Here is a 15,069-nt window from a genome sequence, read left to right on the forward strand (position 1 = left end):
AGAGCTGGATCCACACCCAGGCAGCCTGTCTGATCCATAGGCATTGCTCTTTCTCTTCCAAGCCAACCCAGCAGTGTCTGCCTCTGAGTGTGAGTATCATCATTTTAGTACCTATGTATGTTATTGTTGCTGGCAGGAGGAGCAGTCATACCAGTAAGGCACACTAGACCGCTGTTCTCCCACTCCCAGAACTCCAAATCTCCTGCACAAATCCTTAATATTCCCTAACAGAATAGCTGGTGGTGATAATGCAGTAGTTTGCAAAACAGTATCTTTCCAGCCACACATTCACCTCACCTTATACTTCCCGGCCCATTTTACAGATGAGAAGCTTAAGAACTAGTGAGATGAAGTGATTTGTTCAAGGCCAGGCATTGACAGCATGGGGCTCTCTCCCAGGTGTCCTGACTGCTGATAGGCCATTAGCAGTCAGGGAGATGAGGGAGAAGGGATGGGAGCAGTTTTGGGTAAGGTAGCTGGTGATGTGGCTTTGGAAGGTAACAGCCTGGTTCAGATCCTTTCTGACTTAACAGCAGGGTGATCCAGCACTTTAATTTTTCTCTCTGAGCCCAGTTCCTTATCTGCGGAACAGAGATAATAATAGTTTGTACCTTGAGGATTCTTGAGGATTGAGACAATGAATAGGAAGACTCCAGCATGGTGCCTGCTAGTACAAAGTAGATGCCCATGAAATGGTTCCTCATCCTTTGTCTACACCAGCTTAATGGAACTGGGTGTTGGGTGCCCCCTGCAGGCTGTGGCCCACCTCAACCCTTCAGAGAGAGTGCATGGCCAGGGCAGGTGAGGTGGAGGGTATGCTCCTAAAGGAGGGTGTGTGTGTTTTAGGCTGTGGGAGGATAATCGTGTGTGTGTGTGTGTGTGTGTGTGTGTGTGTGTAAGGAGTTCTAGGCTGTGGGAGGATAATTTGTGTGTGTGTGTGGTGTGTGTGTAAGGAGTTCTAGGCTGTGGGAGATGTGTGTGTGGTGTGTGTAAGGAGTTCTAGGCTGTGGAAGGATAATTGTGTGTGTGTGTGTGTGTAAGGAGTTCTAGGCTGTGGGAGGATAATTGTGTGTGTGTGTGTGTGGTGTGTGTGTGTGTGTAAGGAGTTCTAGGCTGTGGGAGGATAATTTGTGTGTGTGTGTGTGTGGTGTGTGTGTGTAAGGAGTTCTAGGCTGTGGGAGGATAATTGTGTGTGGTTGTGTGCGTGTGTGTGTGTGTAAGGAGTTCTAGGCTGTTACTGAGTCTAATGCATAAGTGTGTGTGTGTGTGGTTGTGTGTGTGTGGTTGTGTGTGTGTGTGTGTGTGTGTGTGTGTGGTGTGTGTGTGTGTGTAAGGAGTTCTAGGCTGTTACTGAGTCTAATGCATAAGCACCACCAGCGTGGTAGGCCTGGGATGCCTGGGATGCAGTATCCCTGCTGGAATTTAGAATCAGCTGATGTGAGCTCCAGACTCAACTGTCCCACTTCTTCTCTAAGTGATGCAAGAGATGTAGCCCCTCTGAGCCTCAGTGGCCTCAGCTGTAAATGGGGATGGTAATAATACTTCACTAGGTCATTGCAAGGAACAAATGAGATGACAAAGTGTATATTAGGGACTTTATATATATATGTATTAGGGGTTTTGTAAAGTATGTATTAGGGACTCAATGTGTGTTAATCTTACACATTTACCTAGGAGAGTTCAGTCTACCAACCTCTTTTGCACATATTTAAAAAATTAATTATCTTCATTTGCCAGTGGGGAAGCTGGGGTTCAGGGAGACTAGGATTCTTGCCCAGTTTCACAGCTAGTAAGTGATCGGTCTGATTCCACAGCTCTTTCCAATAGAGCGCAGTGTAGGGACTGTGATTCCCACCCCAGTCTTGGATCTAGGGGAGAATGCAGCAGCACAGATGGGAGAGAAGGCAAGTAGCAGGTCACAGATGCCATGTCTTGGTAGGAAAGCAGGAATCCTGTTGTACATCCCTGAGTGCATAGAAAGTGCTGGAAATCATCTTCAGCAGCAGCATGACAACCGCAGTACTCACTTTCTATCAGTGGGCAAGGTGACCTGGAGACGGATGGCCTCTTGGACAAAGGTCCATTAAGGCATTAAGCTTTGTAAAGGCTTGGAGACCTTAGCACATAGGTGCCTCTCTGAGTTGCCTCTTTTCCTTCCTGGGGAAAGGTCAGGAAGACAGAATATTAAGATGTTCTAGGCTTGGGGAGTGGGGAGGTGAGCTCATTGGTCTGGGTGGTGAAGGTCTTCTTAGGGGTTCTTGGTGTGACTTTGAAGGGAAATACATTTTAAACACCAACAGTTTAAAAACACCCTTCAGATGACTGGTTGGTTGTCATTAACCCATATGAGAACTCAGAAACCAAGAATGCTAGCTTTCCTCTGTCCACTCACTTATTTAACACATATGCTGACCTTCTTCCACATCTGGGCAGGGCATGAGGCCCTAAAGATTCAGTGGTGACCCCGACAGTGAGCAGTGAACAGCCGCTGCTGAAACATGCCATCCAGAAGGGAGACAAATTTGTGCAACCAGGTGTTTTATAAATAACTAAAATGGGATAAGACTAATCTCTATATTTTTCTGTGTATTTAAGATATCTCGTAATAAAAGTATCTTTTAGATGATTCCAGGGCCAACTAAGTTTGGGAAATGCTAAAGACTGAATATGTCTTTCTCTTGGAGATCAGAGCACGTTAGCATTACTAAAGGCACTGAGAAATCCTGAAGAGATTTAATTTTGTCTAACATTTCCCACATTTATTTAAGTACAGAACCCTTATTGAACTCTTGACAGAAATAAAATAGAAGTGGTAGGAAGGAAAAACAGAGGTACAATTAGAGTATATAACACAGGGATGTGACCTGGTGCAAGATGTAGTCAGGAATGGCTTTCCTGATGAGGTGAGGTTCACGCTAGGGCCAGTCACTTCCTTTCTGTGATCCTCAGCTTCCCCTTCTATAAAATGGGGAGAGTGAGCATTGTTATGTCTGTTATTTGCACAGGGCTATGGGGAGTGTCCATAGATGATTTGGCCCAAATCTCATTTAAAAGAGAGGATCCTGAAGCCCAAAGAGGTGGAGTGACTCATCCAAGGCCCCACAGCAAAGTAGCTGCAGTCCTAGAGCTGGGACCAAGGATTCATGATGTCTAGTACAGTGCTTGTTATTTTTGTTTCTTTAAAAAAAACTTTAAAAATTTTTATAAAATAATAGAATGGCTATACAGACAGGTTAGAAAAATAGGGGGAAAAATTACTCATGTAAGAGAACCTGAAGCCAACATTTCAAGTGTGCAGTGTACAGGTTAAGTAAATAAGGGCATGGACCCAGCCTGCTAGGATTCACATCTCAGCTTCACCTCCTTGACTGGGCTCTGTGCCTCTGTCTCCTCACCTGGCAATAACATCGGGCCTACCTTGTACGCCTTCACATGAGTTAGTATGCGTAAAGTGCTTAGAACTTTGCTTAGACAATACCTGGCACTTCGTGAGTGAATAATACTTGTTATTCTTTTCTTTATGAAGTTGCAATACCAGAGGATGTAATTTTAAAATTCTTTTTATTCTCACATAACATTTGTCACAAGACATTTCCACTGCACTTGCATGGAGTGTGAGTGTCGTGAGGTTCACTTGTTTACTCTGACCAGACACTTTGGATACAGCCATTAGTTTGAAGTTACAGAAAAAGAGCTACAGTGGACATCTTTGGGCAGGAAGATTTTGCCTTTTGACTGGTTTCCTTAGTGACCCAGGAGGGGATTTGTGGTGCAAATTGGGGTTCCCACTGGGTATCCTGGTCCCCTGAATGGGAGAACCCTGAGGAAGGGTATTCTTCCCCAGCCTGCAGGGCCAGTTGGTGCCTGAGGCGGGGGCACATAGCAGTGTGGGCTTTCTCATCCACCAGGGTCTGACTGGGGATCCCCCATGCACCAGGGTAAGCCACTTCCACTGATGAAGAGGGAGGGCTGTGAGTGTAAGATGATGGGTGGGTGGAGCAGATCATTTCCTTGTTCCCGCTGCCCTAAAATCCCAGCCTGTGAGAACCCCAAGAGGCTATAGAGATTGTGTGGTATGTTCCAACCCTCTTGTTGTACAGGTAGGGAAACTGAGGCATACCCAGAGGTAAAGGGCTAGCACAAGATCACTGGGCTGGTCAGTAGCAGACCCAGATCCAGAAGATACATCCAGTGCTCTTTCCAAGGCACCACAGTTGCTTCTGTGTTTATTCACTCATTCATTCATTCATTCATTCATTCATTCCCTTCACTTGCTGACTCATTCAAGATCATGTGATAGAGAGAGCCTTGACTTTTTATGGCAGACAACCCTGGATTCTTGGATTCTAATCCTAGCTTGGCCTCTGTGTGACCTTGGGCAAGTGACCTAACCTATCTGAGCCTGTCTGGTTTTAAATCTATAAAATGGGGGTAAGGTGACACCTCCCCTTACTCGGCTTATCACATAGCCTGTGAGTGTGCCCATTAGAGGTGGCATGGTGCCTGGCATATTGAGGTCTATTAATGTCATCTGCTATTATTACTGGTAACTCAGTGCATGTGACTGAGTCTTAATCTTTGCTAGTCCCTGTGCTGTGTCCCCAGGACACAAAGATGACTTAGGGTTCCTACCCCAAAAACTTCTTGGGAGTGGGCTTTTTGGAGTATCTGAGAGAGAATTCTGCTGAGGCCCTCCTTAAGGCTAAGAACAGACCCAAGACAAAGGCCCTCAGCAGCCGGCTGTCAGTTGAGCTGTTGATTTTCATCCACCAGATTCCAGGGCCTCAAATCCAGTAAAGCAAAGGCAGTTGTGGAAGATGGTGTCATTGTTTACAGACCACTGTTAGGGGCAACGCTGGAGAAATAGAAAACAGCTGACAGTTAACTGGTTCCAGTCCTTCCCAAGGGCTTGGAGCCCCAGATTGATGGGCAACACACCACCCCCCTGGGCTCCCCGCTACTGCTTGGAGAGTCAGATACACAGTGTGTGACCAGGACAATGGGAAGAGGTGGCTTTGGCCTACCTTGCTTTCAATGTGCCATGAGTCTTTGTGGAAGTCGCTTCCTCTCTCTGAGGGCCTCTGGGAGCTTTCTCCATCCATTTCTCCATCAGCCATTTCCTGGGCTAGGCAGACCAGAGTCCCACCCCCACAGATTTCTGCAGCCTGGGAAGGGAAGGACCCCCTACCACAAGAAGAGCACATGGAGGGTGGTCTTAGAAGCACTGTACTTATTTGCAAACCCCCAGAAGAGGTGAAGGGCTTGCTTTGTGTGGAAAGCCTGGGAAAAGTGTGCTTTCTTCCTGAGAAGATCCAGTGTGCTGGGGAGAAAGCTTTGTTTCTGACTTCATGGGGACTGTATCTCCCTCCTTGTTCCAGGATTCTTTCAGCTGTTCTTTTGATTGAGCCCAAATTGTATCAAGCCACCAAAAAGGCAGGTTGGAGGCCACAGGCCCGTGTAGCTGGGCTAGTCCCCAGGGGAAGAGAGGTCCAGGAGTCAGCCTTCCCACCCTGTCTGAGACACTGGGAAGACAGGCAGATGCAGGCACATCTGGAAATATGCAACTGGACACCCCAGAATCTGTAGAATTCCCCAAGGCCCTTTATTTTATGGGGAGGCTTCTGGCGGGTGTTTTCTTTGCACAAAGGGAAGTGAAGGGGCCCTGCCTTTTGGGCTTTTTTTCTTTGGGAGATACAACCCTCCACCCCCTACAGTGGCCTGGATTTCCTAAGCCTCTCTCAAAGTACTTTGATGACCTTGGGGTACAGCCAGACCCTCTGTGCAGTTAGGAAAGCAGGCATACTAGCTGGGGGAGGTGGTGCTGTGTAGATGAGTTTCTATGCTTGTCTTCATGAGTGTGTACAGACTTGCGTGCAGAGGTATGAGTGTGGATGGCTGTGTGTGTCTGCTCAAGGAGAATTGAAAGTAAACCTTCATTCTCCCTTTCGTCTTCTTTTCATAACAAGCTCAATCCTAACTCTGTAGCTTAGTCCGCCTCCCTCACAAATGATACTGGCGCCCGGCAGGTTGGGAGAGGGATTCTGTGTCACAACCTCCCTGGTTTTGTTTTACTCAGGCAGCCGTTCCCACCCTGCCCACCCTTTGCTCTGAGACCTGAAACCCGTGGGCCTAGTACCCCGTGGCTTCTCCAATGGATGGTGCTGGAGGCTAGGTTCCATATCTTTTTCTTCCTCTTAGTAGCTCTTTACTGACTGATCCCTATGTGTTTTTTACACCATCCTAGTATTTCTCAGACTTACTGACCAGGAAACACAAAACTGTACCAACAAGAACTTCTGGGACCTATTGCCTGCTTAAAGGTGATTCCCGAAAACAACAAATCTCTCAACCTTTGTGAAAAATGATCAAGATTTGGTTTTTGTACATCTTCCAGAACAGTGCTGTCCAATAGCAATGCAATGTGAGCCACATATGTAATTTTACACTTTAAAGTTTTTTAGTAGCCACATTCAGAATGCAAAAAGGAGCTGGTAAAATTAAGAATGTATTTTGTTTAGCCCAGTATATCTAAAATATTACCATTTCAACAAGCAACCAGTATAAAAATAATTATTGAGGTATTTTACTTTCAATTTTTCCCCACACTAAGTCTTCAACTCTATTGTATGTTTTCACCTACAAACTGAAATGCTAGTCGCATTTCAAGTGCTCAGTGGCCACACGTGGCTAGAGGCTGCGATACTGCAGAGTGAGCTCAGCTCTGGGACCTCCTAACGGAAAGGGAAACCCAGTAATAGCCAACTAGAGAAAAGGAAATTTTTATTTTATTAAGAACAAAATATTGCCAGTATGACTTTTTACTCCCCCAAAATACTGATTAGTACCTCTGAGTTCAACAGTCGGTTGGGGGGATGCGCTGCTGTTCTCGAGTCCCTGCTTGTCTTCTAACCAGGCCTTCCCTTTGGACCCACATAGGTTTGGTTTCAGAATGCCCGGGCCAAGTTCAGGCGCAACCTTTTACGGCAGGAAAACACGGGCGTGGACAAGTCCACGGAGGCGGCGCTGCAGACGGGGACGCCATCGGGGCCAGCCTCGGAGCTCTCCAATGCCTCGCTCAGCCCCTCCAGCACGCCCACCACCCTCACAGACTTGACTAGTCCCACCCTGCCAACTGTGACATCCGTCTTAACTTCTGTGCCTGGCAACCTGGAGGGCCACGAGCCTCACAGCCCCTCACAAACGACTCTTACCAACCTTTTCTAATGACTCGTACCCCCCCTGCCCCACAATTTCTTTAAAAAAGAAATTATCTTTAGTTGAATTCCAAGTGTATTTTAAAATAGAGGCTTTGAGCAACTAACTAACCACATTTTAGGATCTCGCCTGGAAACAGAGAAAGAAAATAATTGTGTGTCCGGCTAATGCAGCGGCTGTGGGCTGAGGAATTACTTGGAAGATCGATCTGCAACACAACATTTGTGTCACTGTACAGTTTTGTGGACTGAGCGAGGAAAAACAACAAATAATTTAAGTTGGCTAGAGCTTCTGTATTTTCAAAGACTGCCACGTGCCTTAGGAATACTGTTTTATCTCCATACTTTGGATGACTTGTTCATTTTTTTTCCCACTTTTTCTCTCTGTATATTTATGACCAGAGCAAAAATGTAAAAAAACAAAAAACAAAAAACAAAAACAACAAAAAAAACCCCAGTTTGTTACTTTGAATAGTCCCAAAAAGAAAAAAGAAAAAAAAAAAAGGAAAAAATCAAACCCCCTCCAACGGTCGCTTTGTTGTTTTAGAATTTTAAGGTGGAAGTCTGTTCAAATATCAGAATTTGTAAAATCTAACCAGTAATAAAACCACTTATTGAAACTAGTTGGTGCTGCTGCTGTTTAGTTGGGTGTGACATTCACAGGATTAAGAGCCTTAACTGAAGTCCAGAGATAAATTCCAGGGTCTTCCCTTATTTATCTATAATACTTGTTTATAATAACTGATACATATTAACATGCATGGGCTCCTCTTCTGTGCTGGACTTCGGGCTGCTTGTCAAGACCTACAGATGAAGTCAATACAGTTCTTGCCCTCAAGGAACTTAGAGTGGAGGCAGAGACGGACAAGAGATAATCTTGTGAGATGTGCTAAGTGGAAGATATGCAAGCAAAATACCTTTAATTAATTCATTGGCTCTTTCAAATACTAAATAAGCATGCCTTGCTGGATACAGAGGTCAGACGTCACCACACCTGCCTTTTCTGCTCTTCTCTGGGCTGGAAGGGTGTGTCAGCAGTGAGGGAGGCCAGTCCTTAAGAGGAGTGAATGCTGTCACCCAAGGGCAGCCTAACCTCCAGGTTTCCTAGGAATGACATAAAATTAAAAAATCTCCCAAGAGGGCAGAAGCAAGTGAATTGGTTCCTTCACTTAAGCTTCAGGAAACCTCAGAAAACCAGAGAACAGACATATCCAGAGAGGATGGAAGATAGGAGGCAGGCAGAATGAAGTTGGAATATCCACTGTTGAGCAATATGAGCTGAGGGAAGTCATTTCACCTCTCTAGGCCTCAGTTCCCTCAGCCAGGAGATAAAGATAACAACTCTTACGATACAGTTGTAGTGAGGGCAAAGTAAGGTGTGTTGAACGGGCCAGCAAAGGGCCCGGCATATTGGAGGGGTCAGTATATTATAATGAGTGACAGGTGATGTGTGAGGGCTTTGCAGGTGGAGAGCAGAAGTGTGTATCCAGGCATTACCTGTCATCCAGCAGGCATGGCGTTGTCCACTGGGCATCTTAAACCTTTTACTTCTTGCTCTGAGCCCTGCTGCAGAGCACTGTTACCAGCTTCAGTGAACGCCAGCAGTTACCTAGCAAAAGGCCCCCAGTGGCCTGCCAATTGAGAAATCCAGAGGGACACTCATAGCTAGCTGCCTTGAGAAGAAAACAGCCAGGAGAGACTGGGCAGGGGAGCACTCCAGCTTGACTGGGGTCTCCCTCCTCCTCCCTCTGCCATCAGGGCTGGGATGGGGTCAGGGGTGGGAGTCGGGCAGGAATGGGCTGAGAGTGGTTAAACACTGGGCTGACTCACTTCCTGAAACGTTGAAAACACACCCACTCACAAACACTATTGTTATTGCTACTTAATGCCTGGGAAATAGTAGGAGCTCAATAAATTTTTTGTAAACGTATATTGATATATAATGTGCATAAAGTACACACATCTGAAATGAACAGCTTGATGCATGTTTTCCAAATGAACACACCTGTTAACCACCATCCAAATCAAGATATAGGAGATTTACAGCATGCAGAAGGTTCTCTTGGGCCCCTGCCCTGACAACCCCTCCCAACTTAGCTCCTATTCTGACTTTTAGCACTGTGGATTAGTTTTATGTGTTTTTGAACAATATATTTTTTGCTGAATGATTTCAGGATTGGCCAAGATTAGCCAGCTTGCCTGCAGTCAAGCAACTAGTGGGGAGGACAGGATTTGAATCAAGTCTGTTTCCAGACCCCAAGCCCTCAATCTCTAGCAGATACATACACTCATAGTCACACATTCAAGCATGGGGTTAAAAGCCTTAGCTTTTCTACCTGTCAAATAGGGTAACAGAACCTGCATCTCACTGATGGCTCTGTGAGAGAATGAAAGCAGAGCCCTGGCCTATGGATAGCCACACAGATATGTCACATCTGTAACTGCTCCTAGGGATTCATATATGTGCCCACAGACATGCACACATGTGCATTACTGAGGCACTCACGGATGGATAGAGCCACAGGCTAAGGTGCTCACACCCAGACAGCCCCACACAAACACTCGCAGACAGACATAAACAGGCCCGGACGCTCACAAATATATATAGACAGACACCCAGACCACCCCCACACAGGGAGACCCGCACAAAAACCCAGATGCGCACACATGCAAATATTCGCAGGCACCCGACGCCCCCACATAGCCTGGCTGTGCCCCTTGCTCAGGCCCGGACAAAGCCCAGTCTGATCCCTATCTTGTCTGTCAGCACTGCCACCCAGATGGAGGAGGCCCTGGAATGGTGCCTGGCATCCCCCTCCTCCTACATGGAGCAACTTAGAAGCAGGACTTGCTGCCAGGCCAGGGATAGGGGAGCTGTGGGGGACACACTGCTCTCAGAGTCAGATACTGAGAGACACACACAGAATGAGACACTCAAAGATAGAGAGGGACAGAGACAGGGAGATAGGGAAAGAGGCAGAGCGTGGCAGAGTCTGGGCGACAGAGAAGGAATGGGACACAGACAGAAAGGGACAGTGACAAAAACAGTGCCAGAGAAAGATCAACACCAGACGGGGAGAGAGACACTAAAAACAGGACAGGGTAGTGAGGAGACAGACAGAGACAGATAGGGTCGGAGATGAAGAGACAGTGCTAAAGACACGGGGGAGAAGATGATGAGACAGAGAAAGGCAGATGGAGACTGAGAAGAGGAGACTCAGAGATAAGGGAGACCCTGGCACAGACTCAGAGGCTGGGAGAGACCAAGACACAGAGACAGCGCAGGAGAAACCGAGATGATCTCTGTCAGGCTGGTAAAGAGACACTCGCAAGGGGGAAGGTGGAACCCAGAGAGACGGAAGTCAGTGGACTCAGACTGAGTGAGAGACAGCCGGAGGCAGGCAGGCACTCAGCGGGGTGGACTGCAGCTCGGTTCCCGCGGACAGGAGTGAGGGGGAAGGTGCTGTCACCATGGCCGCCTGCGGCTCCGGGACGCCGTCCCCACCTCCCTGCATGCTGGCTGCACAGGGACCAACAGACCATCCCCGAGGCCCTTGGGACTCCAACCTGCTGTGAATATGGGGGCCTCCTGGTTCTTAGGACCCACACCCACGCCTGGCATCAGGCCCTCTCCAGGAGCTGAGGTCTTGGCCATGATGTTCCCTGTCCTGTCCCACCCTACTAGGTCTCCTCCCCGCCCCCCCACCCCAGTAGAGAGGTCAGGGGCAGACGGAAGAGGCCTTCCGTGATTTTCTTTGCCTTGAAAGAATTTTGGCAAAGCACTTCGCCACTCTGAACCCCAGTGTCTCCATCTGTAAACTGGGGCCAATGATACCTACCTAGCAGGGGCAACGGTGAGGGTTCCTTGAGAGAGTGTACGTGCTGTGGCTGTGGGTTAGTTAAGTACGAGGGAGCCACAGAAGGAGGTAAGAGGAATTGCCTTGAGAAGTGACTCCACGGAAGAGAGGGTCTTTGAGTTGGGGGTCTCGGATGACCCACAGGTGACTGGGTGGAGAAGGGGAAGAGGAGGAGGAGGAGGACAGCAGCCAGGGCAGCAGCAAGAGGGTGCCGAGCAGAGTCGGGAGTGGGGCGATTGACTGGCCGGGGTGCCCCTGGGCAGGGGCGTGACGTTCACTCGTGGGCAGCCTTGAATATCAACTGCAGCTTAGATGGAAGGGCCCTGGGGAACTGCCCCGGACTCCCTTGTTTCTTGCTTAGGCTGCAGGTCCAGGATGTGACTGAGCAGACCCCCTTCTCCACCCTGTACTCGACTGTAATCCCCGGTGGCAGAACCAGTTTCCTGAAAAGGCAGTATTTGCCACTGTGACCTGCTGGCAAGATGGGACACCTCCAGGCTTCATCTGCCAAATGAGGCCCCAAGAAGGGCCACCTTGGACCCCCTGCACCTTGGGGACTCTGGGAGTGCCCTTCATGCCTTCGGTTCTGCCTGTCCCTCCTCTGTCCCTCCCTCCCTCCCACTGGGGGCCGGGGACGTGGAGATGATATGGCCACAGGCCCTCCCTCTGGCTCCTGGGCTCTGGGCGACAGATGTGTCACCAGCCAGCCACTGTCCAGCATGAGGGAAGCCCAAGGGCAGGGGCAGGGTGTTATGGGAGCCCCCCAGGAGGGAGGATCTGACTGCATGGGGCAGAAGGTCCTCCCCAGCTTGCCAGGCCTTTGCAGTCATGATCTCACAGAGTCCCTCCCATAGCACGAGGAGGCAGCCATTATCATTGCGATACACAGAGAAGGAAGCCAAGGAGAAGTCATTTGTCCAGGATCACCCAGCTGGGGCGCCACTGAGATATTTTCATTGCAGTTCAAAAAATTCAGCTAGCGTGTATCAATTGCTCCATTGCACCAGGCACTGTGGCTGGGGACGTCTAGACAGTTCAGGCCCATCCTGGGGTCTTGAGAAGCAGAACAGCTTTGAGTGCAGCTGGGACTGGGGGGTTTGCAATGCCGAAGGAGCCCAGATGAGGCTACTGAGAGGGACTGATGTTTTGGGGGACTTTCTGAGTCAGAAGATCGGGCGACTGACCTAGAATTGTTTGAGGCCACAAGGGATTAAGGGAGAGGGCAGAAGGTGTGCTCAGGGCGCAGTGTTTTTCCACCAGCGAAGAGCACCCACGTGGCCGGAGCGCGTCACTGCTGGTTCTTTGGAGGTGGGAGCAGCCTCGGAGAGCGTCCTGCCAGAGCTGTGCTTCAGAGCCACTCCAGCAGCTTTTCCGGAATACCCTTGCTGGCTCCCCACCATTCATTGCGGAGGAGCCCAGGCTGGAGTATCTTATAAAAAGCTTTTTATATGGAAAATTACAAACACAGACTAAGTAAGCAGAAGAGTATAATGAACCCCCATGTGCTCATTGCTCAGCTCCCACGGTTCTCAATGTTCATTCTTAGGACATCGACACCTCCACCCACTCCCCACTCCCAGTACCACTCTGATGATGATAATTACCTGTGCTTTTTACAAAAGTCCCTTAGGGGGTTCTGATAGGCAGCCTGAGTTGGGGACTACTTGCCTGGGGCCTTCATTTTTGGGATGAGCAGTGTAAACTGAAAGAGGGGAAGGGACTTCCCTAAGGGTACCCAGCCAGGGTGCGTCAGAGCTGGGTTCATCCTGCGGCAGGACCCTTCCTGAAGGCCAGGTCATGCGCTGGTCACTGGGGACACTAGTGAATTAGACAGTCCCTGCCCTCATGGGACTCAGAGTCTAGTGGGGGATACAAATCAAACAGCCTCAAAAGTAACCACTGAATGATGATTGTGACGAGGCAGATGTGGGACCATGAGGACATATACATAGGCGAGGGAAAGGACAGCTTCTTGGAGAAAGTGTCACTGAGAAATCAGATAAAAGAGTGGGCATTAACTCAACAAATGGGAGAGGGATGTGGACAAAGGAGTAACAGCATGTGCAAAGGCCCTGAGCCCAGGAAGTCCAAGGCGCAAAAATATCTGTCCCTCCAGTGCGGCTGGACCTCTGAGCGAGGGCCAGGATGACAGGAGGTAGGCCTGGAGACAGGGCCGTGGGTTTCCCAGGCAGTGTGCCAGGAAGCTGGGAATGAGGAGACAGGGCAGGAGGGGACAGGGATGGATTCGAGGAACCTCCCGAGGTCCAAATGATGGGGCGTCTGACTGGATGGAGGTAGAGGAGATGGACTGGCTACAGGGGGAGTTAGAACAAAGAGGGGCAGGGCCACAACCGGGTGGATGGTGGAACACTTCACTGCCATGGCACAAGTCATCCGGAAGTGAATGGGGAAGATGATCAGGGATGTGGGGCTTGAATTGTCGAGGTTTTGATAACTTTAAGACACCCAAGTGCTGGAGCTTCCCATCAGGGGGCTCCCACTCACAGGAGGGAGGCATGAAAGGACTTGGGACATTTACCCCTTGCTCCTCTGAGTTTCCCATCCCTCTAAGCAAGCCTGTCCTTAAGCTCGTAGCTGAGACAGGTCACGTGGCCCCTGCCCACCTCTCTGGTTCAGGACCTAGGATCCCCATCTCTGGTCTTAAAACCAAGTGTACCCACTCATCCATGCTTTTCATGCTGGGTGGGCCCTCTGCCTGGGGGTCCTACCCATCTTCTTCCTCTCAAAAACTCCTGCTCAAATGCCCCCTCCTTTCTGGAGCCTTCCCTGCTTAGCCTTCTCCCCTCCTGACTCTTCTGTAATTCTGTCTCTCTCACCACACAGGGCTTAATTGTCTCTGTCCCCAGACACACCTCACTTCCACCCTGCAACAGGGCCATGGGGTGCGCTGGCCTGTTCCTGCCTAGGTCAGCAGGCCAGCACAGTGCTGGGCACAGGGTTCCTAGTAACACATCTTTAGTAAGCAAGCAAATCAGTGAGGAGCCTGTAGGTGCATATTTGGGAGCTATTTTACTTTTTCTGCAACTGTAAGCTCCATGACTCAGTCTCTTTCTCTATCTTTTGATAAACCTAGGGCAATGCCTGGTAGGGAGTGGGTCCTTAACAAATATTTCCTAAATTTTGGAGAGAATAAGTGTTACCATTGGCAGTCACTGTGGCTGAGGGTCTGAAGTTAGAGCTTTGGCCTGTCCCGCCACTTACTGCTCCTGGGCTCCTGGGCAAACCACTGAACCTCTATGAGGTCCAGCATTTTTAATCTGTGAAATGGGGGCCATGGCAACACCTACTGCACAGTTTTGTGAACCTTGAATGATACAACTCCTACAGCCCCAGCACCGGGCAGAGGGCCTGGCACATGGGAATGGTCTGTTCACGAAAGATGCTGCTGTTTACTCAACTCAGTCTTTCCCTCCAGGCACCTTTATGAGTCTTTGCTCAATGAGAAGAGGAGAGAGAAGGGGCTCCACTGTGGGATGGCCTCAAAGGCTCTCAGAGCCTGGGGTGGAGGTGGGCCTGGAGGTTCCGGGCCGAGGGGGTGGCTGCGGGCCTATAGCTATCAGAGATGGTCCCTGGGGACTGGGGAGGGGGCGGAGGCCGGAGCCAAGGTCAGATCCGGGGGGTGGGCAGCTGAGACATCCTGCGGGGGTGCCACCGGGATCTAGGGAAGCTCCCTGGGGAGCCGGCATTGGAAGGAAAACACAGGGCCCGGACGGAGGGCGCCCCCTGGCGGTGCACCGCGGCATTGCCCCGAGGCTTGCCACCCCTCCCAGTGTGGGGTCTGCACTGACGAAATTTGCCAGAGGAAGACCGGAGATCAACTTTGGGCTCTGGGCGCTTTCCTCAGCTTCAAAATGGGAATGATGATTTTGAGATCCTAATGTGTGCTAAGTACTGCGTTAGGCAGAGCCTAATAATGGCTGTGACAGCATGGAAGCACGCAGCACGGGGATTTGCCCAGTAGCTCCCCTCCAAATGCC

At 49.5% G+C, this 15,069-nt stretch overlaps 1 protein-coding gene across 2 annotated transcripts in view; it reads left to right on the forward strand.

Annotated features, from left to right (window-relative positions):
- LHX2 (LIM homeobox 2) overlaps positions 1 to 7,891 on the forward strand; it is a 31,632-nt gene extending 23,741 nt beyond the window's left edge. For both annotated transcript variants that reach the window (XM_057499021.1, XM_036913981.2), the window contains exon 5: positions 6,937 to 7,891. In XM_057499021.1, the coding sequence (XP_057355004.1) occupies positions 6,937 to 7,224 (288 nt within the window). In that variant the 3' untranslated portion in view covers positions 7,225 to 7,891. The remainder of the gene's footprint in view (positions 1 to 6,936) is intronic.
- Positions 7,892 to 15,069: the final 7,178 nt, after the last annotated feature.

Source organism: Manis pentadactyla, chromosome 3, assembly GCF_030020395.1.
Source record: "Manis pentadactyla isolate mManPen7 chromosome 3, mManPen7.hap1, whole genome shotgun sequence".
NCBI lineage: Eukaryota > Metazoa > Chordata > Mammalia > Pholidota > Manidae > Manis > Manis pentadactyla.